Genomic DNA, 26,905 nt, shown 5'->3' on the forward strand with positions numbered 1-26,905 from the left:
GTGACCTCTGACATTAAAAGGAAATTGGTCTTAGGTGCATTTTGAACCTTAAAGGGATAGTTTGTATGTTTTGAAGTGGTTTTGTAGGAGGTACTTATCCATAGTCGGTGTATTACCTACATTAGATGACCGTCTCAACGCCTCCAACTTGGAGAAGCAAAGAGAAGTACGGGCAAAGCAATGTACTGCTGTGGACTGGGGGCAGCGGCAAAACTTATTTTAGAAACCCAAAAGAAAGGCATTACTAAAAATATCTATATCGGTTTCGGTGTACGCTATATATAGAGTATTTTCACTGCTTTCCCTTGCTCTCGCCAAAGCCAGCAGATTCCATTGAAAGAAATTAATGAATTAATTAATTAAGTAATCTATCTCGCAGAACACGTGAGTCGCTGGTCTACCGCTGCCTTGATTGGTTAGTTTGTTTGAGTTATTGTGTGACTTTGTTGAATATGAACTAACCAAAGTCACACAATAACACAAACAAACTTACCGATCGAGGTAGCGGTAGACCAGTAACTCCCTTTCTCTGCGAGGGAAAAATACAGTTTTTTTTTATCAAGTCTGGTGGCTTGACGAGAGCATAGATAACGGCTTCAGTTCCCCCGTCAGAAATGGCTGTCTGATGGCAAGGTAAAGTGGTGAAAATATTCTAAATAAATATAGTGTGCACATTTTTTTAGGTGGCTAAAACACATTTTGCTGCTGCCCCCGTCCACAGCAGTACATTGCTTTGCTCCCGTGTCTGTACTCCTGTCTGCTTCTCCAAACAAACTGGAGTTGGGGCATCTGTCCTCCACTTAGTCCAGTTAGTGGATAAGATGAAACTTTTAAGATCTTCAATAAAAATAAGGAAGAACAAAAAAACACACTAATTAAAAATATATCAAATAAAGGTATATAAATTGTACAGAAATTGTGAGAAAATTCGAAAGATTACACTATATAGAGATTTTACAAAACGTGAATTGTATTTTTGTTCAAAACGTGTGAACTCGGCAAAGACATATTTTATCCAATCACTGGAGAAATGGCACCGAGTAAGAAATAGAACAATGGTGCTTTTGTATTGCTAGTGGAGGGGCACTGTAGCTGTGCGGTGAATAACAGCATATTACATGTGCATATGCACGCTCTCCTCAGATGAGTATGACATGAGCCATCCGTTGCTCTGTTTTCACATTCCTGATTATCTCCACATTCTCTGAGACGGCCCCTTGCCTGTTTAAATGACCAGTTCATTTCTCCCAGTTTGTGTTGGTTCAGGGGGCTCATTGAACCCCCTACTGACCACAGCCAAAAATGCATGTTGGGATTTAAATATTATCTTTAGTTTTTTTTTATAATAACACAGAACTAATTTATTGCAATGATGAATAATATCGACATTGTTGTGTCTTCTTATTGACAGAATAACACATCAACAAGACAACTTTTTGTGGTCTTTTTATTTACTTTATAATAACATTGGAGCTCTCTGTCCACACTGAATCCGTTAAATATGAATTTCTGTTATGTCATGTAAACAAACCGCGTACCTATCAGCTATGCGCTCAAGATCAGACTGGAGTTGGAGATGTAACCATTTAAAAGATGGGTGATACTTGCTATCTTTCTACGTATGTAGCCAACTTTTTAAACTGAAAACACATATTCTATATTGTGATATTCACTGTAAATGACTGGCTACAATATAGCCAAACAGACCCTATTCTAAAATGTTGTGTTTGAATATTTCTGCATACTGGGGTCCCTAAACAGTCTTAGAATTGCATACATTGGGTATCACTGTAAAGCTGAGACTCTTGTGGATCCAGTGAGCCCAACTGTATTCCTGTGTGATGATGTTAGTCGCCATAGTAGCCATTTCATTGTATTGAGACCATTTATTTTAACCTAACTGTATAAAATGACCTGTGGTGACATCTAGGATAATCACAGCCTCATGAAACTTTACAGCCACAAACTAAAGACCGAGGACAGAAATCTCCAAATGTCAAAAGTTTTTTTATACCAAATCACAGCATGGCTTTTTCTATGGTGTTCCTAAAGGGCTTGGTGTCTTAATGTGGTATTTTGGAGGGATTATTGGTCATTTTTTATCAATTCTTGAGTGGTAAAATGTGGTTAACTTTAGCACCAAATCTGTGTAACAAATGGTGTCAACCACAAAATTGCTGCAGCAACTTATGAGACATAATAGAGCATAGAGGGCTATCATGTAGCCAACTTGAAACACAGTGCTGAGCTGCATCTCAAATTAATATTTATGTTCCCAGCTTTCAGATGAAGTACACCACTTCTATGTGACATCTACTGTTGACCTGCTATCTCCCCCTAAAGACCCCCTGTATGTACCACCCTAAAAAAAGACTAAAATGGGTCTATTGTGGGCTCAGAGGGTTAATTCTAATCACTTCGCAGCCTTTCCTGACAGGACAAAGTTTTGAAGTATCAAGTAAAATATTGAGTGTATTGTTTTTTGTTTTTTTTATTCAACTAAAGATCTTAAAGTGTGTTTTCAGCAGATATTAAAAAGAGGGTTGTGCAGGTAAGATTGAAATGTTTATGAGCATTTGACCAAAATTGAGGTTTTCAATTCTATTGATTGGTTTCCTGAAAAAGTTAACCGTTTGAAAAACAACCTGTCTGCAGCTGCATTTCATTTCACTTTTTTTTTTTTCTCTTTCCATCATCGCTATTATTCATCCCATCTACATTTTTATTCACCATCTAGTTGGCAGGCTGTCTGGCTTCCCTCCCTGCTTCTACATTTTTGCATTCCAGCTAAATGGTGAGCCTCCCTCCCTCCCTCGCTTTCATAACCCCTTGAAAAAAAAGAAAAAAAAAGAAGGATTCTCTCATGCGTGAGGAGAGATCCATGCCTGCTCAACAAGAAACAATGCCAGCCATTCTGCCCTGGCATGAGGGGGAGAGAGAGGGAAAGAAAGAAATAGACTTCTTTGTGTCCAGTGAGTTTCTGGATCTGAAAGAAAAGGCTGCTGATGTTCTCCCACAGTCTGACAGAAATGGGCTTTGATGTGGTGGGAACAAACATGCAGTATGGTCGTTTAGAAAATTTAATTTGACAGAAAACAAGGAACTATAAAGAGAAATATGAATGGCAATAACTTCTATTTATCCTTTCCTCGCTGTGGTATTTTGAAAACTCTGAGAATCGGCACGCCAGCTAGCTAGCTACCAGTTTCATGACTCTGTCTTGTTTCTGATTGGTGCAATTTGAGATGTTACTTTAAAATGTGTGAAAATGAAATGGCTCCAAGCAGGTTTTGATTCTGAGTATCAATTAGAGCTGTCAACCGATTCAAATATTTAATCACATAATTATCCATAGCTAAACATGATTAATCTCAAATGAATCGCACATTTTTTGTGCGTCAAAATGTACCTTAAAGGGAGATTTGTCAAGTATTTAATACTCTTATCAACATGGGAGTGGACAAATATGCTGCTTTATGCAAATGTATGTATCTACTTATTATTGGAAATCAATTAACAACACAAATAAATGACAAATATTGTCCAGAAACCCTCACAGGTACTGCATCTAGCATTAAAAATGATGCTCAAATCATAACATGGCAAACTGCAGCCCAACAGGCAACAACAGCTGTCAGTGTGTCAGTGTGCTGACTTGACTATGACTTGCCCCAAACTGCATGTGATTATCATAAAGAGGGCATGTCTGTAAAGGGGAGACTCGTGGGTACCCATAGAACCCATTTTCATTCACATATCTTGAGGTCAGAGGTCAAAAGAGGATTGACGGATGCTCAGTGACGAGGACTACAGTCACAAGAGAAATGTGGGAGAAAACCAGACAATTGATTTTGTATTTCAGTCTGAGCTTCTTCATCGGGAAACACAAAAAGATGAAGACGTTTGAAACATGGAGGCCAATAAATTTGAACGAAAGCCTCGAGTTGCCGTCCCGAACCTTTTATTTTTTCAAAATCCCGATCAATATCGAGCCATTGACAGAATTACCGCAAGAACCCTCCATCTATCACGCGGCACGGATTCTGAATAATCGAGTTTCTCAAGTTGTTTCTTACCCGCGATTCAATGAGTCTTGCTTTCTCCAGCTGCGCCTCCTTCAGCATCTTCTCCATCTCCTCGATCTTCAGCGCGTCCACTCCTCCGACACTGAGGTAGAACACAACAATACGGTTTATAATAGAGTGATTCAGAAACAGTACACGCTGAGCAACAACTCCTACATCTAACAGCTACATGATTGCATATCAACTCAGTTAACCTTTCACTTCAAAGTAGGGTTCAAACAATATCTGTAGGGCAATTTTGTAGACAGTCTTTGTGAATTAATTTCCCTACAGATCCAAGGGAAGCAGAGTTCTTCAGTGTTTACTCCAGACGTGTGTAAAAGCCTCTGAAAAAAAGCATCAAGGCATTCACATATCTTGAGGTCAGAGGTCAAGGCACCCCTTTGATCGCCAAAATTTAAATGTGTGGCCAGTTATAATAGCAATACAGTTCCAGCCTGTCACAGTGTCAGCTGACTACAGCTGTGAACTGTTTACACACCAAACGGAAACTGTCCAAAACAAATTCTGTCATCCTGAGTTTTAGAAAGTCATGAGTTTCAGCTGAAGGTTCAGCATAATCATAGATGTCTACATGGGATAATGTTTGTTTCTTCTGGGAAAATAAATCACCCGAGGTATGGAAACATAATTTGTTACCTTCATGATATGCAACATCTCCACTCTTGCTACTGGCAAGGCCCATTTGACAATTGAATCACATGAATTTGGTTTAGGCTGAACAAACTAATGTGATTCTGCACACCTGACATTTGGCGAGTGAGTTTGAGTCGACAATTTACTAGATTTGAAGTTTTAGGCCCGACTTACACCTTGTTTTTAATATCAATCCATCTATGTTTTATACCATCTTATACATTTAGCACAATTATTAATAATTAGTAAGGTAGTAAATCATCATACAGTTCAAATGTTAACCCTCTGAGACCCACAATAGACCCATTTTTGTCTTTTTTTAGGGGGGTTAACGGGGTCTTTAGGGGGAGATGGCAGGTCAACAGTAGATGTCACATAGAAGTGGTGAACATCATCTGAAAGCTGGGAACCTGAACAATAATTTGAGATGCAGATCAGCACTGTGTGTCAAGTTGTTCTATTGTTGTAAATCAGAAATAGTTAATCATCATTAATTTACTCATAGAAATAAATTGTGAAAGAAGGGTTTAGAACATTATGATAAAAGTAAATGATGGTCATTCCCATGCTCTGTTATGTCTCACAAGTTGTTGCAGCAGTTTTGGGGTTGATACCATTTGTTACACAGATTTGGTGCTAAATTTTAACAATTTTTTACCATTCAAGAATTGATCAAAAATGATCAATAATCCATCCCAAAATACCACATTAAGACACAAAAACCTTGAGGAACACCATAGAAAAAGCCATGCTGTGATTTGGTATCAAAAACTTTTGACATTTGGAGATTTTCTGCAAGAATTGCATTTTTCGGTGATTAGATGGCGAGCACTTCTGTACTGAAACTGCTCAGAAACCCCCTTATTGTCAGTATACCTAGAAAAGCCATCCATCTTCTGAATGCCCTAGGTCTCTAGTTTGTGGCTGTAAAGTTTCATGAGGCTGTGATTATCCTCGAGGTCACCACAGGTCATTTTATACAGTGAGGTCAAATTTTAAAAAAGGTCTCACTACAATAAAATTGTTACTATGGGGACTAACATCATCACACATGTATGGGTGAAAATAACACACAAAACTGCATGTGATTATCATAAAGTGGGCATGTCTGTAAAGTGGAGACTCGTGGGTCCCCATAGAACCCATTTTCATTCACATATCTTGAGGTCAGAGGTCAAGGGACTTTTGAAATTTGCTGTTGCAGTTTTTCCTTCCTGAAACTCAGCCCACAGCAACTCAATTGAAATGTTTAAGCTGCAGTAAGACTATGATGATCAATGGTGTAATGCATCAGTAAGCTTTTAATCTGTTCAGTTTTTTCGTCTCTCTGCTGGAATTAAACAAATCAGCATAGAAAACATATTGTATTCTACTATTCATGGTTTATTCATAGTGGTTTGCTCAGTCAGGCATTGGGGATACATGTGTGTATTTACAGAACTCCTCCTTCCTCCTTGTTCACCACTTTATTCTGAGCTTTATTTCTTATCAAATCACTTCAGTCATCACTCTCTCTTCCTTCCTCGCTTCCTCTTTTCTTCTTCTTCCTCACTCTTTTGATCACTGCTTACAAACACTAACACACACACATGTCTCTGTTATCTGGGACTTTGCTGCCAGTCAGGAATGTAGGTCTTAGTTTAGTGGAGCAAGCAGCAACAGGTCCACCTCCTGAATGGGAGTTTTTGTGGAGGACACTGCGCTGGTACCTTTTAGACAAAGAGCTGAGATCAAGACAAAGAGATAATCTGTGTTTCATGGAGAGAAGCGGCATTGAAGGAAAACTGTGTTGAGTTCACTCTGCAGTCTTAAAGGTGTCCTGGTCAATCAAGTTCACACTGATAGGATTGAGTCAGTAGCCAGGAGCAGCTCTTTGCCATGGAGGCTATGCATGTGCTGGACAACTGGAGGAAGGTAATTATGACATTTAGAGACAACAAAGGACAGGTTAACACTAAAAAAAAGTTGGTAGAAATTTCACATGAGCATAAAACCTGAGGGGGGGAAGCACTTTGTAGTTTGCAGAATTTTGAAGTTTTCTCCTTCCGGCTCAGAGTTTCTTATTGCACAAAAGCGTTTCCAACATTTGTTTTTATTTTCTGGGCTGTTTTGTGATTAACTGTTTGAGGCTTCCCTGAGGCCGACTCCTCTGAATATCATTTCATGGGTCTGTCAGAAGAGCAAATATGATGATATCGCAGCAGTGTTTTGCTATCCGGAGGGCAGAGCACATCAGAAACATATTTTCCATCCCTGCTGCACAACATTTTAGGCATGCAAATGACTCCGGGTACACTCTGATTTCTCTGTGATTGCTATAATTATGTGTTTTCTAACCTTACCGTGTGGTTTTTCTGTGCTTCCTTGCAACCGCAAGCTTCTCACATCTCATATAATGACTTCTCACATGTACATATTCACCCTTATGCAGAATCTGGCCATTTAACACACAAACCAATATAGACAGGGGATTTATTTATAGCCGTTTGTTCAGTGCTGACATGATGGAAATACCCCAAAATGACTGAGTAAGAAGGGAGGAATTTGTGGGATTTGGACACAGTGTGTGTGTGTGTGTTTTCATAGAGACTGAGAGACAAGAGAGCAGCCAAGGTGGCTGATTTCCAGTGAATGTGTCAACTACCAAGGGATTTCAGTGCGTGTGCGTGTTTTAAGTGTGTTACTTCCTCAGAGCGTGTTGCTAAACACTGTCTACCATCTGTTGTGTGTGTGTGCGCTGACAGCATGAATCACACTTTGACACGTTAGTGTGGCGGCAGAGTGGGGAGGGGGGGGAATCCCACTAAATATGGTTATGTTTTTGACCACGACGATGAAACACACAAGATTTCGATACTGTAACTAACCGTTGTTGTCCTGCAGAGATGAAGTCACCCATGACGACTTTTGTTACTCAATGTCTGGCTAACACCATGCTCTCATTTCCTCCTTCAGGATCTTCATGTGTCGCAGGGAGCCGGGGACAGCTCAGTGGACATGGACCGCCTGAACAGGAACATGCCTGAGTTTGGACGGCAAACCCACCAGGTGTTACAGGTGAGTGTGTGTGTGTGTGTGTGTGTTTTTGGGATGTGGGGGATGTTAGCATAGGCTTTATGTAAGAAGTGGATTATGTGGACTATCATTTTCAAGCCTTGAGTTTGGCATTTTGGCCGTAGCCAGCTTTTTTTTTTTTTTTTTAAGCCAGAAGTGAAGTGATGCTCGGACTATAGAGGGTGGAGCTGGGGAACAGCAAGGCCCGGCGGGGCCAAGCCCCTAGGAAGAGCGCCGGTCGTTGATCCTAACTTTCATAGTGGCCAAACGGTGGTACTCGTCACGTGATGCCATTGGGCCCAAAAATACTTTTTCCCATAGACATACATTGGGAAAGAGACGTCTGGGAATCAACTCCCCAGTACGAACACATAGCCCTTATTTAAATCATTAGGCTTTAAAAGTTGTAAAACACACTATTAGCTGAATCCAGAGTTATTTCCTTTCCTACGTTCATGTGAATGAGACCCAGACCGAGGCTGGAGCGCCAGCCGTGACGACAGCATGACGTTTGGGACCCCCTGTGCATGTTCCGTGTGCCCAAGATCCGGGTAATTTTCCAGCCGAAAGTCGAGCCATTTTGTCTTCCTGCGCCACTGAGCAACTTTCATAGGTATGAACGGGGCCCCGCCTCCTGGTAGCTCTGTACGCTACCCTCCAAAAATGAATTACCCATAGAGACCAAAACCGTTTTTTTGTACCAGGCTGTAAACATGTTTATTTCTGCTGTAAAGTTGGGCATTTTAACATGGGGTTCTATGGGGATTGACTCCTTTTTGGAACCAGCCTCAAGTGGCCACTTGATGAACTGCAGTTTTTGGCACATTGGCTTCATTTTTCAGCCTTGGGGGTTGCTGCATGGATGGGACCTCTGTGCTGATCCAACTTCTTCAGTCCCGATACCGATAGCAATACCTGGGCTTTGGGTATTGGCTGATACCGTGTGCCGATACGATACCAGTGATTAATTAATAAGCTGTATGCCTCACTATGTCAAAGTGACTGGGATCATGTGTAAGGCAATGTCAGGCTTGACTTAAATATTGCTTTCCTAACAAATAAATGCAAAGATATACATTTATTGAATTGTTATTTATTATTAAAATAATAAATCGTATACCAGCAACTTGGTAAAAAATCTTCAAAATTAACTAATTAATTAATTCCAGTATATAATGTATATAGTGTATAAACATAGAATTGAAATGAATAGTTGGGCTCCATTGTCACCGATACCGGATCCAGCTATTTGAGGCCCAATATCCGATCTGGTATCGGTGCATCCCTAGATGGGAGAGGAGATGGAGAGGGAGAAAACAGAGAGAAAAGAATCAGAAAGAGAGAGCCTGAGATGGCGACCATCACAGGGAAAAACATAGTCATATGTTATCAGTGTGTCAGTTTTGTTCTATATTTCTAGTGTGGAAGCATTCACACACACAGTAAGCTCTCTTCTTCTGATAACAGCGTCCATTGATGTTAAATGTCACCACATTGGCTGCTCTGACAGATTTTTGGCACCGTAGCCCTCCATGGGTGATGAATACAGCTGAAGGCCCAACTGAAGAGGCGGCAGGTCAGGTCGGGCACAGCTGGGACGCGTCCTGACAGCATATGTCAGTATGCTGTAAAGCAGGAATTTTCAGCCAGAGTCAGTAATTAGACAGACCCCGGAGATTGGATGTCTGAGTTTCCCACCTGCTGGGTCTGACAATCCCATCAGGCATTAAGGGGAGGGCTGAGCGTGTGTTTGTGTGTTTTCTACTGCACGTATGGGAGTTAGAGGGAGCAAGAAATGGAAGATAAAACCAGACGAGATTAAACTTTAATGATTCCTTTAGGGAAACTGGGATGTTGCAGATTTTTTTTTTCCATGTCTACTATCTATTTAAGCGTTGTTGTCAATTATTTTGCTCTAAGTATTCTGATACAAAGTGCACAAAAATTGTCAGTTCAAAGTTGTACCATAAAAATCAAATACAATATATTTGAAGACGAATAGTATTTGAATTCGGAGCAGTGCATTACATTAAATGGTCTGTTCTGTATCAGACTGCATGCACAGACAGACGGAGGAGCAGGCTGTTGCTGTGTGCACCACATGGGAGCAGCAGCACACAGCAGATGAGGCAGTATGAGTCCTGCAGTGTTGCCCCACTGGCACCTCCCCTCTCCACCCATCACTCCCAGTAAGCCTCCCAGTGCCTCCCAGCCAGTCTCTATCTCAGAAATCCTCTTAGGCTTGACCCCACTCCACCGACGGCGACGACCACAATCACATAATCCTATTAGGACGCACACGGCCAGCTAACAAGCCGAGAGGCTGAGTCAATGATCGCGTACAGGTAGTAAATAAAGGAATGTAAAGGCTCAAAAGTGGGACAAAAAAGATGCAGTCGCAGCAGGTTTTAAAATGCAAATGCCAGCGAGTGACTCCTCAGACATCATTTAACACTTCACCAGGCACAGAGCTAGTTAGCTAAATGATCAACTGTCACTGGCACAGTATGCTGATGGATGTTAAATCATTAAAATGTCATTGAAATCATTAAACTATGAAGCAATTATAAATGGTTCCTGTGAGACTAAAATAATTATTCATTTTGATGTATTTTTAATCAACCAAGCAGGGTTTAAATATTCTGTATATTCTATATGATCCAAATAAGATACAAAATGAAGCAATACTTTACAACTCCCAACTTCATCTTTCAAATTCTGGGACCTAAAAACATGTCAACATGGCAAAATCACTCAATTTAAATATTTCCCAGCTGGAGGGGAACATCAGTCCTGAGGGCTGTCCTGGTGTATATTCCTCTTTGATATGCAAAAATATATTTCTTTCTTTTCTCTCTTTGGAATAATGGATGCTACTCAACAGGAGAAGTAATTTGTTTCCTTATGTCAAACCCTGGGAGGTAAAGCTGCAGAGACAAAGAGAAAAACAGTTTTGCTGCATCGCAGCCAGAACTCTCCTCTACACCGGCAGTATAATTTCACATTAAGGAGATGACTAAAAAGCAGAATTGTCTTTATGTTCAGGCATCGCCGTGCTGCAAAGTGTTCATCACAAGTTAGCTCGTTGAACGCCCTCCAGGAGCTTCATGTTTCTTAATTGCGGAGTGCTGTTGCTATGGCGACATCCCTTCCCCCTTGCTGTGCTGAGAGCACACGGTGGTGCTTTAGGCAGAGCTACGAGGGGAAGAGGGGGGGTCCACACACGCACACACACACACACACACACACACACACACACACACACACACACACACACTTGCCTCAGTGTGTAGAGGGATATGTAAACAGCCAGAGCAGCCAGCTATGGAAATGACCTCCCATAGTGAAGACATTCAGACTCCTCTTCTCATCCCCAGAGTGGAGGATCAACCTCTCTCTGCAGGTCTGATGCATTAGTGAAGCAGTAAAACTGCAGTCTGTGCTGGACAGAAATATGAGTGTTATCTCTCCTCTGTGCCTCCCCTGTAATACATATTCACATTGTTTGTGTCAGGCACAACCAATTAGAGCCGCTAATGGACAGGAAATGATTGCTGATTAGGTCCCATTCACTGCGTGCCATCGATTCAGACAGAGTTGTGCAAATAGAGACGGAGGATGTGACCTTTTTACGTTTAGGGGTGTAGACTACACATACAGTATGTTGCAATGTCTGCAAAGCTGTGATTGACGTGTTCTTTGTGGAGTCTTTGTGGCATTTTCTTTTTAATTTATAAGGGACTTGTAATGTTTAATACTTCTGGTGAATATAATCCAATCAATCTTATTTCCATATATATATTTTGTATATACAGTTCCCTTTGTTAACACCTTATTTTGAAAATCGGATGTTGTCACACGTGTATACTTCCTCTAACTTCTCCAAGTCCGTCTCTAGCTCTCCCCGTCAGCTCCGTTCTCTTTATACATCCATGGTCAGCTCCATCGGGGCCGTTTGAATGCATTTAACATAAACGTCAGTATATGAGTGCACTATAGCTGTCGGACGATTTGACCAGCCATGATGTCTAGCGCTGCTTTTCCTGCAATGTGTGAAACCCAAAGTGTTTCCATACTTTACCGTATGTGTAGTGTTTACCACTTTGGATTTAAAATGTGAGGGTGCAGGTCGTATCCACGTAGACCCTCTGCCGTTTTCTACTTCCTCGTTTCGGCTGGCTGCGGTTTGTTTTGGTGACGGATACGGAACGGATATGACGTTACGTTACCAATACTACAACAATAAAAGCGATAACTTCCTTCTCCCTAGACATAGACTAAAATTAAGCAAATATATCAATTCTGGCATTAAATAATCAATTTTTAAAATCGTAAAAACAAATTGCGATACTTATGCAATTTACTTTATGTTTTATAGAAGAACTGCTTTAAAAGGGGAAAAAAAATCCCCTTCTGTGATAATGAGTATACCACATATTCCTCAACTGTTTTTATTTTCCTGGCAAAAGAAAAGAAAAGGCCTATTATCACTAGTCAATCTGAACGATACATAAAAGTGGAACACCACCTAAATGAAGAATTCCAGTATGTTATTACCATGGCCTCGGAAAGTTCAATCAATATTTGTGAAAATGAGTTACTCTCTCTCTCAAAGCCAGAAACCAGAGAAGTAAGTCTCAAACTTGCCATTGTCTGTGGAGCAGTTCCACTCTTTGTACTTGATGAAATCACAAATTTGAGTTTTAACACTCTTTAACCACTTTTTGGATTTGGGAGAGAGTTGTTCATGTTTCCTAATATTTTTGGACAATCTTAGACCATGAGAATAACATGACAAGTATGAATTTTGAAAATGAGCGTAGTATCCCGATCAAACTGTTGTTAAAAAAAGGCTCATTTATTCAAACAAAAAACTCAGGATAAATGTAAATTTACAGTTTATTTTTGACCTTTGACCTCCTTTTTAGAGCACTCCGTTGGACCTGATTGAGACCGGAAAGGGCCTGAAGTTCCAGGCAGAGCGCCCCCACCTGGTCAGCCTGGGTAGTGGACGACTGAGTACAGCCATCACCCTGCTGCCCCTGCCTGAGGGTGAGACATCCTCTGTAGCACCGACACACCAGTTAGCTTCAGAGAAGGATCTATAGATGCAACAACTGATGTCAGTGTTGCAGAATACAAAGGGTTTTGTGTTGTTAATTGATTCCCAATAATAAATATATACATACATTTGAATAAAGCAAGCATATTTGTCCACTCCCGTGTTGATAAGAGTATTAAATACTATAAATAAAAAAAATAAAAAACTATGCACACTCATGCAATTAATCGCAATTAAACATTTTAATCGATTGACAGCCCTAGTTTCCAGTAATAGAAATCTGACTTGAGACACTCGATATGACGGACAGATTGCCTTCTTGGAAAACAAACAGGTATTTATAAGTTAAGACTCAATCAATCACCTTATTTTAAAATGATTTATCACATTTATAGGCTTTTACAAAGGAACACAACAACACACACACACACACACTTAGAGTAAATCTCTGGTGACCTGACCCTGTTATCACCTCTATATCTATCTTTCGTCCTTGTCCGTCTCTTTGTCGTCATGCATGATGCCCTTTCTGTCTGTCTGTCAGTCTGTCAGTACCTGTGTGTCTGCTGGTCTTCCTGTCTCTGTCTGTGCCTCTGCAGGCTGGTATGCAGGGAGATTCCAGAGGTTATGTCCAGGCAAGGATAGTGTGTGTGTGTGAGTCATTGTGTGTGTGTGTGAAAGTTTCTTACACTTGCCTATGACATTTTTCTGGGCCCTGGAGGGCATTACCACTACTATTGTTACTGCTGCTCAGGGGCGGGGGCAGTGGGGCGTTAAAGTCTGTCTGAACATCGTCCTCTGACCCAAGATTAAAATGCTGATAACTCACATGAGTCGCCTTTGGTTAAAACAGTGCGCTCAAGTAAAGTTTGTAGTAAAGATTATCCATCAAAAATTGTCAGGTATCTATAAAGGAAATTATTTAAGTAGGATTACAATACAGAGGTGTACATAGCATTTTACCTTTTATTATGGAAAGAAAGCACAATAATCAATTTTATCTTAACTCCTTATTGGCTTTTTTGTGTTATCTACAGCAGGGGTTCTCAAACTGTTTGTGGCCAGGGACCCCCTTACAGGGGAGAACATTTTCCAAGGACCCCCTCTTAATCGTAACACCGATTAAATGTATTCTACTACCATTTGTGCTCTTACATTACATCAAGACTATTTGTATTCTAAAACTCTTCAACCTAAATACTTAAGACCTGTTTTATAGTGATAAACAGAATCACATTTCAATTTGAATCATGTTAAGATAAAATAAGATGAGATGATCCTTTATTAGTCCCACAGCGGAGACATTTGCAATGTTATTGAATTTTAATACTATATATCTTTTAAACAGAGGGGGATTTTATTCAAATTCTATTTGGACTTGACAGCATTTGTAGCCCACACTTCAAGTAATTGATCCTAAAAGCTTTCAGTATAGCAAGACTGGCATAGTCCTAATAAATCCAGATATTTAAATTTACCAGTCAGTAGCTGACTGTCAGTAAGTGCTTCAACTTAAAAAGAATGGACTTCTTGCTGTGTGTCACAATCATATCAGAGTTTCTGTTGGCCCAAAGCTACCGTTGGTGGGAGTAAAGGACACAATATGCTTGTTTTATTGCTGCAAATAGTCCCTATCTGTAGATTTGGACTTTTAAATGATACAGCATCATCTTATAACTTGTAGAAAATAATTTTGCAGACCCCCTGACAGAGTGACACCGAACCCTGGAGGTCCCCGGACCCCACTTTGAGAATCACCGATCTACATTATCAGAGGTGGATCACACTTACTGCACCACTTCAGATGTTATTCTAACTCTTCTTTTCCGTCCCCCCAGGCCGGACCACACTGGGCCATGGTAACATGGACATCAACATCCAGGGCCCCGGAGTGGCTGCCCAGCACTGCTACATAGAGAACAGGTCGGGGGTCATCACGCTGCACCCCTGTGGGAACCTCTGCGCCATTGACGGGCTCCAGGTCACACAGCCCGTCCGCCTGTCACAAGGTAGGAATCGGCTCAAACATCTGGCCCATAATGCACTCTGCTGTGGATGGTTTCTGTCTCTGCATCTTTGGTAGCACTTTACCTGAAGTGCGGTGGTAGTCCAGAGACTTCAGTCAACTTCAGGTAACTTCTGTCCAGGAGACCAGATTGTCAGCGACATTAAAACCAGCAGTTCAGTTTATTTTGATAACTTTATTGCTTCTACTTTGTATGGATTTCCATTTTCTCCAGTGTAGAACAAACATTACAAGAAACCAATGAGCAGACGTTAAAGGATCATTATACCCCCGAGACAACATGGACCGTTTGTCCGTCCTTCCGTCCGTTCGCGTGTCACACATTCGTTTCCAGAGCAGAACTCGGAAACTATTTAATTTAGGAACTTCAGATTTGGCATGGTGGTTGACAGTGTGGTCTATAGTTGTGCCTTTTGGGGATTAGAAGTCCAGGGTGTCCATTAGTTAATTAGTTAATGCCCATTAATCCCATTAGTTCCAAAAGGGCAAAACCTTTGGCCCTACTTTGGTAGAGGTCAAGCGGTGAGCGGAGGTATGTGAGCCATGCTCACTTTTATTTCACCTGCGGACTGATCTGTATGATTGATATGATGGTTTCTGTGAGAGCTCTCTGCCTGGTCAGTGAAAATGCAGCCTATGAGCCAGCAGGTCTGTTCAATGAAATGCACAGTCTGTGCTTTTAAATAGCCATTGATTTAGGAACAGCCCGAGGTTCCTGTGTTAATTAGTTAACAGAGTGAGCTTTGCTGTGCTCAGGCGTGCAGATATTAAAGAAACCGGAGGGAGAGATGAATCGATTTTCAATCTGCCACAGCCTGGGTGGGTCTTAGATCGAACGCTGTGGAGAATTTTACTAAAATGATCCCCTGGGATCGGCAGTTTAAAGGTAAAGGGTTGCTTTAAAGGTAAAGTAAGGAGGTTGACTGGGAGCCTCGACACAGAAACACAAACCCACAAAGTAGAAAGTCACAAGACAATGTGGCTGCAAGGATCTCTCTGATTTATGGATTTTTAAAAAAAAACAATATATTGATTGAGATTTTTGATTTTTCTGATTATGGAATTTTGAAAGAGAGGTGTGCTGCATGTGTCACTTTACAAAAATGCAGCAGAATGTAAGATCTACATTGGCTGTCACACTCATTGCATTAAGTGCTGGTTTTCAGATGAGTGGGGGTAGAACATGGACGGTTTTAAAGCTTTATGACACGTCTGAGCTGAAGCACAAAAGTGATGTGATGCCTTCACACTTTCAGAAACTACAGGAAATAATAGTTTTGGCTGTCATTCTTAACATTTTACTCACCGATCTGGCGTCTCTCCGACATGGCATCATCTTAACAATGGAGTCCATTAGGGGAAGCAATACAAGTAATCAAATATTCAGACAGGTTTAAACAAATCCCGAGTTTAACCCCGTATTCTGGACCAAGTTATTTAGAGGCACACGTCGGACATTAAAATCATCAACGGTAATTATTTTTACAGTGCAGTTGGTGATTATAATGTATGATTTAGGGCTGAATAATTGCATGATCGTCCATAGTCAATCGCGAAATTAATCACACATTTTTTTTATCTGTTCAAAATGTACCTTAAAGGGAGATTTGCCAAGTATTTAATACTCTTATCAACATGGCAGTGGGAAAATATGCTTGCGGTATGCAAATATATTATTGGAAATCAATTAACAACACGAAACAATGACAAATATTGTCCAGAAACCCCGACAGGTACTGCATTTATCATAAATATGCTCAAATCATAACATGGCAAACTGCAGCCCAACAGGCAACAACAGCTGTCAGTGTGTCAGTGTGCTGACTTGACTATGATTTTCCCCAAACTGCATGTGATTATCATAAAGTGGGCATGTCTGTAAAGGGGAGACTCGTGGGTACCCATAGAACCCATTTTCATTCACATATCTTGAGGTCAGAGGTCGAGGGACCCCTTTGAAAATGGACATGCCGGTTTTTCCTCGCCAAAATGTATCATAAGTTTGGAGCGTAATTTAGCCTCCTTCTCGACAAGCTGTATGACATGGTATAACCTAAAACAACCTAAAAATAGCAAGTTGCGTTAATGCGTTAAAGAAATTAGTGGTGTTAAAACACATTTGCATTAACGTGTTATTATCACGTTAACTTTGACAGCCCTAATATGATTATATATATATTTTTAGTGTATAGACACCCGATATTTGTTTTAAGACCGACTTTAATTTTTTTTTAAACTTATCCTTTAAAATGTAACTCAGTTTGGGTCATAACTTTAATGGACACCATTGTTTTCTCCACTGTATCATGCTTTACTCCCCACAGAGTTTGGGACAGAGCAGAGTTTTCCTCATACACCAACACCAGAACAAAACCCTTCATATGAGACAAATACTGTAAATGTTGTATCAGTTAGGAAGGTGGGATCAATCCTGTCCAGTGCTGCTTAAACAAATCAGAGAGGAAGTAAAACTATAGACCATATAACGGTTTCGATTTAGTCATGGAAATTCATAGAAGTATACCTCAGAGGGAGCACATTGTGTTATGAGAATGAGGTAAAGGCACACTACTCAGCATTACTCACACTGCACACAGGATGTGAACCCCCCCCGACTCTGCTGCTGAGCAGTGGTGGAAGAAGTACTCAGATCTTTTACTCAAGCAAAAGTAGCAATATCACAGCATAGAAATACTCTGTTACAAGTAAAAGTCCTGCATTCAAAATCTCTTTGCTTATCTTAAGTAAAAGTACAAAAGTCAGAATATACTTAACGTACCAAAAGTGAAAGTACTCATTTCAGAATGAATTTCCCTTTTTTTTTTCATGATGCTCAGCACGACTTTCAAAAACTTATTTTTTGTGCGTTTTCCTACGAAGGTCCAGCATCACGTGATCAGTCTTTTCAAAATAAAACTACTTAGTTAGGTTTAGGTAGAGATCGACTTGGTTAGGCTTAGGCAACGAGCTACTAAGTTAGGTTTAAGAAAAGGTTGCGGTTTGGGTATCAATAACTCCAGAAGTGGCGTAACGTAAGTACGTAAGTTACTTGACAAAAACTACTTAGTTAGGTTGAGGAAAAGTTCGTAGTTTGGATTAAAATAACTCTGGAAGTGACGGAACTTAAGTACGGAGGTTACGTGACAAATAAATCAACTCTGACTTGTGGTTTCACACGGGACATGAACACCGGTCACCTGGGTGAAAGTCCTGTGTTTTTGACCCACCCATCCACCCTGACCTCGTCCCTATATGGCGTTCGCTGCTCTCTATACTTCCCGGTTTCGTGCTGACCACAAAAAATTGTGAAATTCGTGTCTATGTAGACAAATCAATATACTAATAGCACCAACAGTACATACTGCATGGAATAAAATCTGCATTTCTTTGTGATGTACGTGTAGAAGAACATGTGTGTTGTCTGTCAGTGTGTCCCTCTGTCTTTTGGTATTTCAACCTGGACTGTGGCTGGGTAACCTGAGCGGGGACCAAGGGCTATTTATACAGCCCCTCCCACCCTACCCCAGACAGATCCCACTTTAGCCCCAGAGGGGGTTTCAGGTTGAAGAATGATTGTGAGGGTAAACCTGAGTTCACTGTCCGGGTCCCAGAACAGTTGGAGTGACAGTTGGAAGAGCTGAAGCAGTAATGGAAGTTGGTTGTTGACAAGGCGGTATCGCTTCCCAGGCTGATGCCGATCTAATTTTACAGCAGGAAGTGGATCAGACATTATGGGTTACACAACACTTCATTTACCACTCCCATGAGCTATGTACTATTATATGAGTAATACATTGCAGTATACTTAAATGTTCACATGAATTAGGGCCTAGAGGATGCATCATAGTAAGATATCAGACATTAGATCATCACAGATAATGCTATCTGTACTCTGTTGTTTTACTGTGAAAATAAATAGCAATGTGATGGCTTCGACTTGTCAGCGTTACAATTTATAGATAGTCAAGCAGCAACAAGTCAGTATTGTTGCAAAATGAAAACAACACGCATTTAGCTGTAATCTGCTTGGATTTACAACATAAATCAGAAGAGCCGGTGGAGGGAAATCCCAACAATGAAAGGGCATGTCAAAACTAAGCCAGTTTGTTCAAAGCAGGATGATCTGATGTGTTAAAGGGATAAAGGTTGGTCGGCGTGATTCAGCCTATCAGAGGGTCCACGAGAGGAAGAGGAGGCTCGGACGAAAATCTCTACATTAATTGAGGAGGACATTAAGACAAGCTAGTTTCTGGCTAAACTTCTAAACCCGTTTACACCGTGAACAGAGTAATAACCGATGACATGATGGATACCAAGTATTTAACATTGGTAACTAAAATATCTTGCATGCATACAGTGTGTGTAGGAGGTGCTCTAAATGGGAAAACATGTATAACTCATTGATTATTTTTGAATAATTCAAAAAGTTTAAAGGTGCACTCCACCAATTGTTCACATCAGATTCGGTTACTAGTCACTAGGGGGACTACTCATCCTTTGAAAAACGATTTCTGTTGCCGCGGAGGAGCTTTATCAAGCCCATGTGAAAATGACCCTGATGAAGATCATAGTGATGTCATGAGGGTTATATCAGCGTGGGATTGGTGTCGAGAACTCTTGACAGAAAGTGATATAAACTCGATACGTTGAGTATTTACCGGGCAAGATGGGTCTAAGAAAAATATGATATTGAGTTGCATTATGGGAAATGTGGGATTCAGGGTTTTTGGAGCTTGATGCATACAAAAGATTAAAAATCAGGATATCTCAACCTCTGCTGCTTTGATTTAAACCTCCATCTGTCTCTTGTGATTCCCTATTTTATGGATTTGTAATAAATCACCTGAGTGCTTCTTTAACAGGGTCAATCTTAGGTTTGACTTTCTGCTGTACGATATAGTAACATTATTCTATACCAACTTGTATCTTACAATAGTAACCTTCTCATACTGGTCCCCCAGCCCGCTCGCACAAAAACTTATGAATGCCACAATTTGCCGCATGTGTTTTAGTGATGTTTGTGACGTGTTTTCCTTAGTTACGTCATGTTGTTTCCATATGTATTTTACTTAGTTTACTTACTTATTTTAAGCCCAACCATGACGTTTTCCCTTATCCTAACTAAGTGGTTTTGTTGCCTAAACCTAACTGTAACAAATGACACGTGAATATTATTCATACTTATACTCCATTATATTTATTATTAATATTATATTGTACTCTTTACATCACTATTTTTATTTTAAAGGTGTACTTTTGACACTTTTTTGCCAATAATACTTTTCTTCTTTTAAAGTGGCAGTAGGCAACAATATTTTGGCATAATTTGGCAAAAATTCCATAATAACCTTTCAGCATATTGTAATTCAAGTGATCTGAGAGAAAACTACACCTCTGCACCTCCTCATGGCTCTGTTTACAGGCTTTAGAAAATCTAGCTCGTGACGGCAGACTTTGACCAATCACAGGGCATTTCAGAGAGAGCGTTCCTATTGGCTGTTCCACAAAAGGAGATGCGCGTTCACGTCTGGTCTCTGCAGATAGTGAAAGCCTCGGTCAATGGCGGAACAACCTACTGGAAAGCTTGCTATTCCAGCATTGGCAGCAACTGCCTACACCTCAAAACAACCCAAAAAAAGAAAGACAGACTTTCAAAAAGACAGTCCAAACTGTTGATGTCGTTAGAAGGTAATGTGTAGCTCGCTGCGGTAGCCTCCTCAGATGTAGCGAGCACGTATGAAGCGCGTGCATATGCCCGTTCTCGTGTGGGGGGAGGGGCTTCGGACAGAGAGGGGAGAGCGGAGAGAGGAGAGAGAGGAGAGAGCAGCTCGAGGGGATGCAGGATTTTGCGTTTTCCGGATTTCTACGCACTGCAGCTTTAAGTTACATTTAGAATGCCTGACTTTTACTTTGAACAGAGTATTTGTACAATGTTGTACTGCTACTTTTGCTTAATGGAACATTGTGTATAGCATTTAGGGAGATTTATTGGCAGAAATGGAATATAATATTCATATTTTCTTGAGTGTATAATCACCTGAAACTAAGAATCGTTGTGTTTCGGGTCCATCTTTCTACAGTAGCCCAGAACGGGAAAAAAAACAAACACTGGGATTTGAGAGAGCCGTTTGCATTTTCACGTTTTCGCGTTGGCCACCGTATAGTTCTCCTACACACTCGGCCACACGGGAGAAGTTTCAGTTGGTTGCAATCTGCAACCTCACCGCTGGATAGCGCCAAATCCTACACACTGCACCTTTAAGTAAAGCACCACAGACCTCATGCAGCCCATACCTGACTTTTTGTTTATTACACTATATGTTTGTTGTTTCAGTAGGAAAAACACTGACTCTATTTCAAGTCAGTGGGAAAGATAAATATTATCATAACCAAATGATCACACTATCATAATATTTACCGCGGAGGCTATAATGTGCCTCGAGGGAACACTTATCCTGAATACTCCCTTTAATGTGTGTGTTTTATGGCTTTCAAATATGTCTGGCAATACTTCACCTTTGTTCTTTTATAGAGTGATAAAAGAGGGATGTGAGAGAGAGAGAGAGAGAGAGAGACACACACCTTGGCATGCCCCCTCACTGTGGCTCTGTTAGAATCAGCTTTATTGACATGGCAGATTAAAGCATATAGTGGATGTTACCAAAACAATGTAGACTATAGGTCACAATCTGACATTAACATAATCCATAAATCAACATTTTTTTGTATTGATCAGTTAAATTGTGGATTAAGATGTGTCCCAGTGGTTCACTTCCGTGGTCCAGAGACCCCCCTCCTCCAGTCTCTCTCTCTCATTGCACAGCTCTGACTCAGGATCTCCACCTTCTTTTCTTCCTCCTCCTCCTCCTCCTCTCCGGTTTCTTGCTCTCTGACAGCCCGGCTGACTCTCTCTCTCTGCGGGCTGAGAGATGACTGTGAGCCAGCTGTTTGACATCCAGGAGCAGTAGTACTGAGAGATAGCGTCTTTACTGCGGGACTATAGCAGGAGGAGGGAGACAATGGAGACAACAATGACTGTAAACTCCCGCACTGACTGGCTCGTTTGAATGAACTGGGATATATAAACCAACGCATCAGTGGATGAACCGGTGTTTTTAACAAGTGGGCAAACAGACAGCTCCCCTTTGTGAACACTCAGATATCTGCAGAATATATTAGTCTATGGGGCTTTTAGGATTATCATAACAAAAGCGCGTCAGGACAAAACCCCATAAACGCTCAGACTGTTGTTCAGACTGTTGTTCAGACTGTTGTTCAGACTGTTGTTCAGCAATAACGAGCAAGAAACGGAGGAAAAGAAACACGTGGCTTTTATTTAAAGGAGCAGAGGCGATGAAAACACCGGAGGGAGAGAGGAGTTTCATTCACTGGAGTTAAAGTAAGTTGTTTTTACTGTGTGTTAGTGAAATAAGGTATTCAGTGGTTGCATGTCGGTGCTTGTGGTGTTTGCTTTCAGCACTTGTGATTAGTTGGAGCCGGTGGATGGAGTTACTCACTGTGTGGTTGGGAAAGTAGGCTAACAGAGTAACATTGTGCTTCTTGAGGCTCAGTTTTTGTGACTAGCTAGTCTCATATTGTGGCCACTAACTGATAATGTTGGAAAACACATATTCTTGCATTGCTTTTGTTCCATTTTGAGTTGTTTTCAGTCAAAACGCACACTTTCGCCAAACTCCGTTTAGAAAGCTTACAATTGTAACATTGTGCTCTCATATCGTTAAACTACATGTAGTATAACATTATGTACGGCTTTACGCGAGTTAATAAGTGGTTCTACGTAATTCGGCATACATATACCAAACATTACTTACTCCAGCTTTTAAAAATTCTACTTTTATTGTAGTCTTACTCGTCACTCGTCCAGTGAAGTTTACCCTAGTGGGTTGGTAGCTAGCGGTGTTAGCAAATTACAGAAACATCACATTTTATTTACATTAAGGATTAAATTTCGTTTTTTTTAATGCCGATTATTTAGAAATATCCTTCAGACGCTATTTAGTTGTTTAAAACACACCTTAATGCGAGGACATTTTGCCTACATGCAAGAACACCTTAAACTGCAGGATTTTTCAACGGAGTCTGGTGTGTCACCACATGCAACATGAACACCTGCTCTAACGTTGCTGTCTCCAGCCACTCAGTTCTAACTTCAACCCACTGCCTCCATGTGAGTTCTGTTTATAGACTACAAACATATACAAGTCTGCCAGATTTGCAGATACCCCCCATGCAGCCTGGCATGACCAGACCTCACTGTGTCTGTCTACTGTTACACTGCTATTCCTGGTTGCCAACGTGACCTAACCGGGGCCGGTAACTGGAATAGAATTGAGCTTTCCTTTCATGCATTCTGCTTATTCCGAGGCCTCCTGGGTCCATGAGTTCTCATCCTCTTTGACGGATAGGTGGAGTATTGCTATAGATTTCCAGATTGTACTGCGGGTCCCAGTCAGCCATATGGGCAGTACGAAACCAGGACCTTCTCCCTGAGCCATTGTTCCATACCACATTACTCTACAAGTGTGGTCATTCTCTCCTCCTCTACCACACCTCGTCAACATCTGTCATCTCTGACACATTGCGTTGACCCCATTGTCCAAAAAGGATGTGAGGAGTCCGAGAGAAGGTCCCTCTGCAAACAGTCATCAGGCTGCTGTGAATGTGATGTGGTTCTCCCAGCGGGCCTAGAGCACAGGTCAGTTAGCGAGGGACAACGGGGGCATCTCGGTGCAGAGAGAGAGGAAAGGAGCCGGTAGCAGCTGGCGTGCATACGCCGGGTCCGTGTGTGTGTGTGTTCCTGCATGTTGATGTTGACACAGTCTTTGACCGTACATCCTCCGACTACACCGAGGTCACGGCAATGTGTCCAGATGAGGCCGTGGTTAAACACTACAAATATACAGCCCAGCGTTGTGTTTACACTGAGGATCTTTGTACTGAATTCCACACTGCTTACAATACCTGATTTGTTTTATTAATGGTTAATATGTATTCATGAATGGAGCCCATGTATGACAGGACAAGCTTGTATGTAACAAAAGACCAAGGAAGAAGGGAAAGCTAACCAGATAACTGCTTATAACCGAAACAATTGATCGGAGAGTATAGAGAGGCGAAGCCCCGCCCCTTCCGGTGGACCCCATGGGACCTTATTTCGGAAAAAAATATGTACGGTAGCCAACGGCGAGAGACAAATCATTTTTTGATCCCGTTCGTGTTTGTCAATTTAAAAGATAATTTTGCAAGTCAAGAAAGTCTCAGTTTGTCGTAGTAGCATTTAGTTTTATGTGAAACCGCTCAGTGAACTACATCTCTCGTCTTGCACAATACACGTCTTTTTATCAGCCGGGAAGCGAAAGAACCAGCGAAACATGTTGATCGTGTGAGTACATCCTAGTACAAAACACACAGGCATCGTAGCTTTAGCGAGAGAGACGTCACTTATGTGACTTTTGGGTGTGTAGTCTTAATTATGTATTTTCACAGACTGATACTTCAACAGTTTTACAACAAACTGAGACTTCCTTGACTTGCAAAATGATCTTTTACATTGACAAACATCATGTGTGTGATTCACGGCGCAATTCAAATGGGATCAAAAGAATATTTGTCTTTTTCTAAAATGAGGTCCCATGGTGGTCCACCGGAAGGGGGCGGGACATCGCCTGTCTATACTTGCCTGTCTATATATATACTGTCTATACGCGAGACTATACCTGTGAAAAAGGAGCACCTTGATGTGAAGCACCAGAGCAGCCAATCTAAATGGGAAACAATAATATCACACCTGATCAAGTTTAATGAATTGCGGAAGCTATGATTATTATTTGGGTATTATATGTGCAGCTATAGGTAACACATGTTAATGAAGGGATTTAAAAAAAAAACCTGCTTAAAGTCAGTAAGTGACAGGCTTGGGTTTGTGATTTTGTTCAATCTTGAGATGGGAATTTTTCCCATGCAGGACAGGACACAATCCATACACCGTATGCATACAGAATATGAATTAGGCTGCTTTGAGCAACAGTGCACCTCTAAACCACGTGTAGATCACATAGTTTGGTTTAATATTTATTGATGCTCGGCCTTCAGCCATCTGCCTCTGGGAGCATGTTTAACAGCAGGAGATTGGCTTTAGTTGTTCTGACAAAGGGAGGAGAGGGGGGGTGGGGGTGTGGGGGGCAGGGAACATCTGTTCGGACAAGCGGTAACCAGCCTCCGACACGTTACTGTGATGAGCGTCCACTAGAGACAGCAGCTGACAGCTTGCCGGATACTGCATCTGGTCTGTGATGTGGATGCTGTGAGCATGCGGGATCTGATTAAGTGTTTTAAAGGGGCACTCCGCAGATTTTACACATGACGTTCAGTGTACTCGTCAGGAGGGGGTACTTCTCAGACTGTGAAAATAGCTTCATGATGTCTCCTGTGGCTCTGAAGGAAGCTCATTGACATAAAGTAACCGGTTGCATCATGGGAAATGTAGGATTCAGGGGGAATTGAAAGCTTGACTCATACTAGAGGCTAAAAGTCAGAATATATCAGCTTCTGCTGCTTTGATTTTGACCATTCTTTTTAAAATCTGGGTTTAACCATCATTTATAAATGGGAAATTGATAGCTATTCAAATTTAGTTGATAGTTATTCAAACCATGAAACTATAATTAATAATTTAAACTAATTATTAGTAATGCTATGATTTATATTATTTTACAGTTTATTGTTGCACGCATAAGATTTTATATACTGTATTTTGTAAGTATTTGTTAATGATTACAAAATGCTTTGTAAACCTTTAAGAAATTGTTTGTAAAACATCTATAAATATTAGATACATAGATATTTGAAACACTTTGTTAATGGTTAATAAATAATGTGTAAAGCATCTACAATTGTTATTTAGATAGTTAATACTTTGTCAATGGTTAATAATTGGTTCCTGGTCTATTTAATGTTTATAGATGTTTTAAAATCGATTTTGTAAAAGTTTACAAATCATTTGGTAACCATTAACGAATACTAAATAAAGTATATCAAATGTTATAATGTGTACAACAATAAACTGTTAATAAATAGTTTACTAATGTAATCAGAATGTAATTATCGCCTCTTATTAGCTATGATACAATAAATAATATATAAATTAATTATGTCATATTACACAAAATAATGATAAAACAGAAATTATAGCATTGCTAATATTTATGATTAAGTGTACATTATTAATTATCATTTGATTGTTTAACAGTAAAATATCTATTAACTAAGTTTAATTAACTATCAGTAGGACATTTATTAATGATGGTTATTATAAAGTGTCACTTTAACTGTCTGGAAATCAGATTTTTAAAGAGTTGATTTGGATTAATAAAATCTTTCCCTGTTAAGGTTGGTTCGAGTTGCCGAACACTTGGAATACTTTAATCACAAATAATTTGCCACATGCTTTTAAAACGCATGTGTCACGTTGCTTTCATATTAACTACATGCATGTTTAGCTCTTTGTAGTACTATTAACAGCTCTTACATATGAAACTGCACTTTCTGGGATCGTAAATGTGAGCTTCGTTGTAAATACCTCTGAACCCTCTCAGCATTGATGTGGTGAATGTTACTTGGGACCTCAGGGTTTGCTGGTGATTTGGTAAATTTACAAAAAATGCAACTGACAAAAAATATATATTCCCAGTATCAGGAATGAAAGGTTATTTTCAAACCACCCCAAACACAAAGCATATATTTATTCCATATAAAATGTTATGATTACAGTTTGTAAAACTTTGACAGGACAGTATAAGGACACAACCTATTTATTGGATTTTTTTTATATGTGACCCACATTCTAACTGAATTTGCTGCACAACATAAACTCAAAAAGCATGTGTGTGTGAAGCAGCTGCCCAGAAGCAACCGCTGTCTCCAGATATCTTCCATCGTGGCATCTCGCTGGCGTCAGACTGGTTTGAACATGTGATCACTTCTTCCAAGTCATTTCTTCCAACCTTTTTATTTGTTCAGACG

At 40.5% G+C, this 26,905-nt stretch overlaps 1 protein-coding gene across 14 annotated transcripts in view; it reads left to right on the plus strand.

Annotated features, from left to right (window-relative positions):
• The window catches only part of phldb1b (pleckstrin homology-like domain, family B, member 1b), a 131,810-nt gene that overhangs the window by 17,269 nt on the left and 87,636 nt on the right, over positions 1-26,905 (plus strand). For 4 of the 14 annotated variants that reach the window (XM_037774824.1, XM_037774826.1, XM_037774831.1 and 1 more), the window contains exons 1-4: positions 6,297-6,635; positions 7,677-7,778; positions 12,704-12,827; positions 14,676-14,846. In XM_037774824.1, coding sequence (XP_037630752.1) covers positions 6,600-6,635; positions 7,677-7,778; positions 12,704-12,827; positions 14,676-14,846 — 433 coding nt within the window. In that variant the 5' untranslated portion in view covers positions 6,297-6,599. Of the gene's footprint in view, positions 1-6,291; positions 6,636-7,676; positions 7,779-12,703; positions 12,828-14,675; positions 14,847-21,718; positions 22,263-26,905 lie in introns of those variants that run through there. The other 10 variants (XM_037774822.1, XM_037774823.1, XM_037774828.1 and 7 more) reach the window with 8 other exon arrangements.

This window comes from Sebastes umbrosus, chromosome 7 (genome assembly GCF_015220745.1).
Source record: "Sebastes umbrosus isolate fSebUmb1 chromosome 7, fSebUmb1.pri, whole genome shotgun sequence".
NCBI classification, from domain to species: Eukaryota; Metazoa; Chordata; class Actinopteri; order Perciformes; family Sebastidae; genus Sebastes; species Sebastes umbrosus.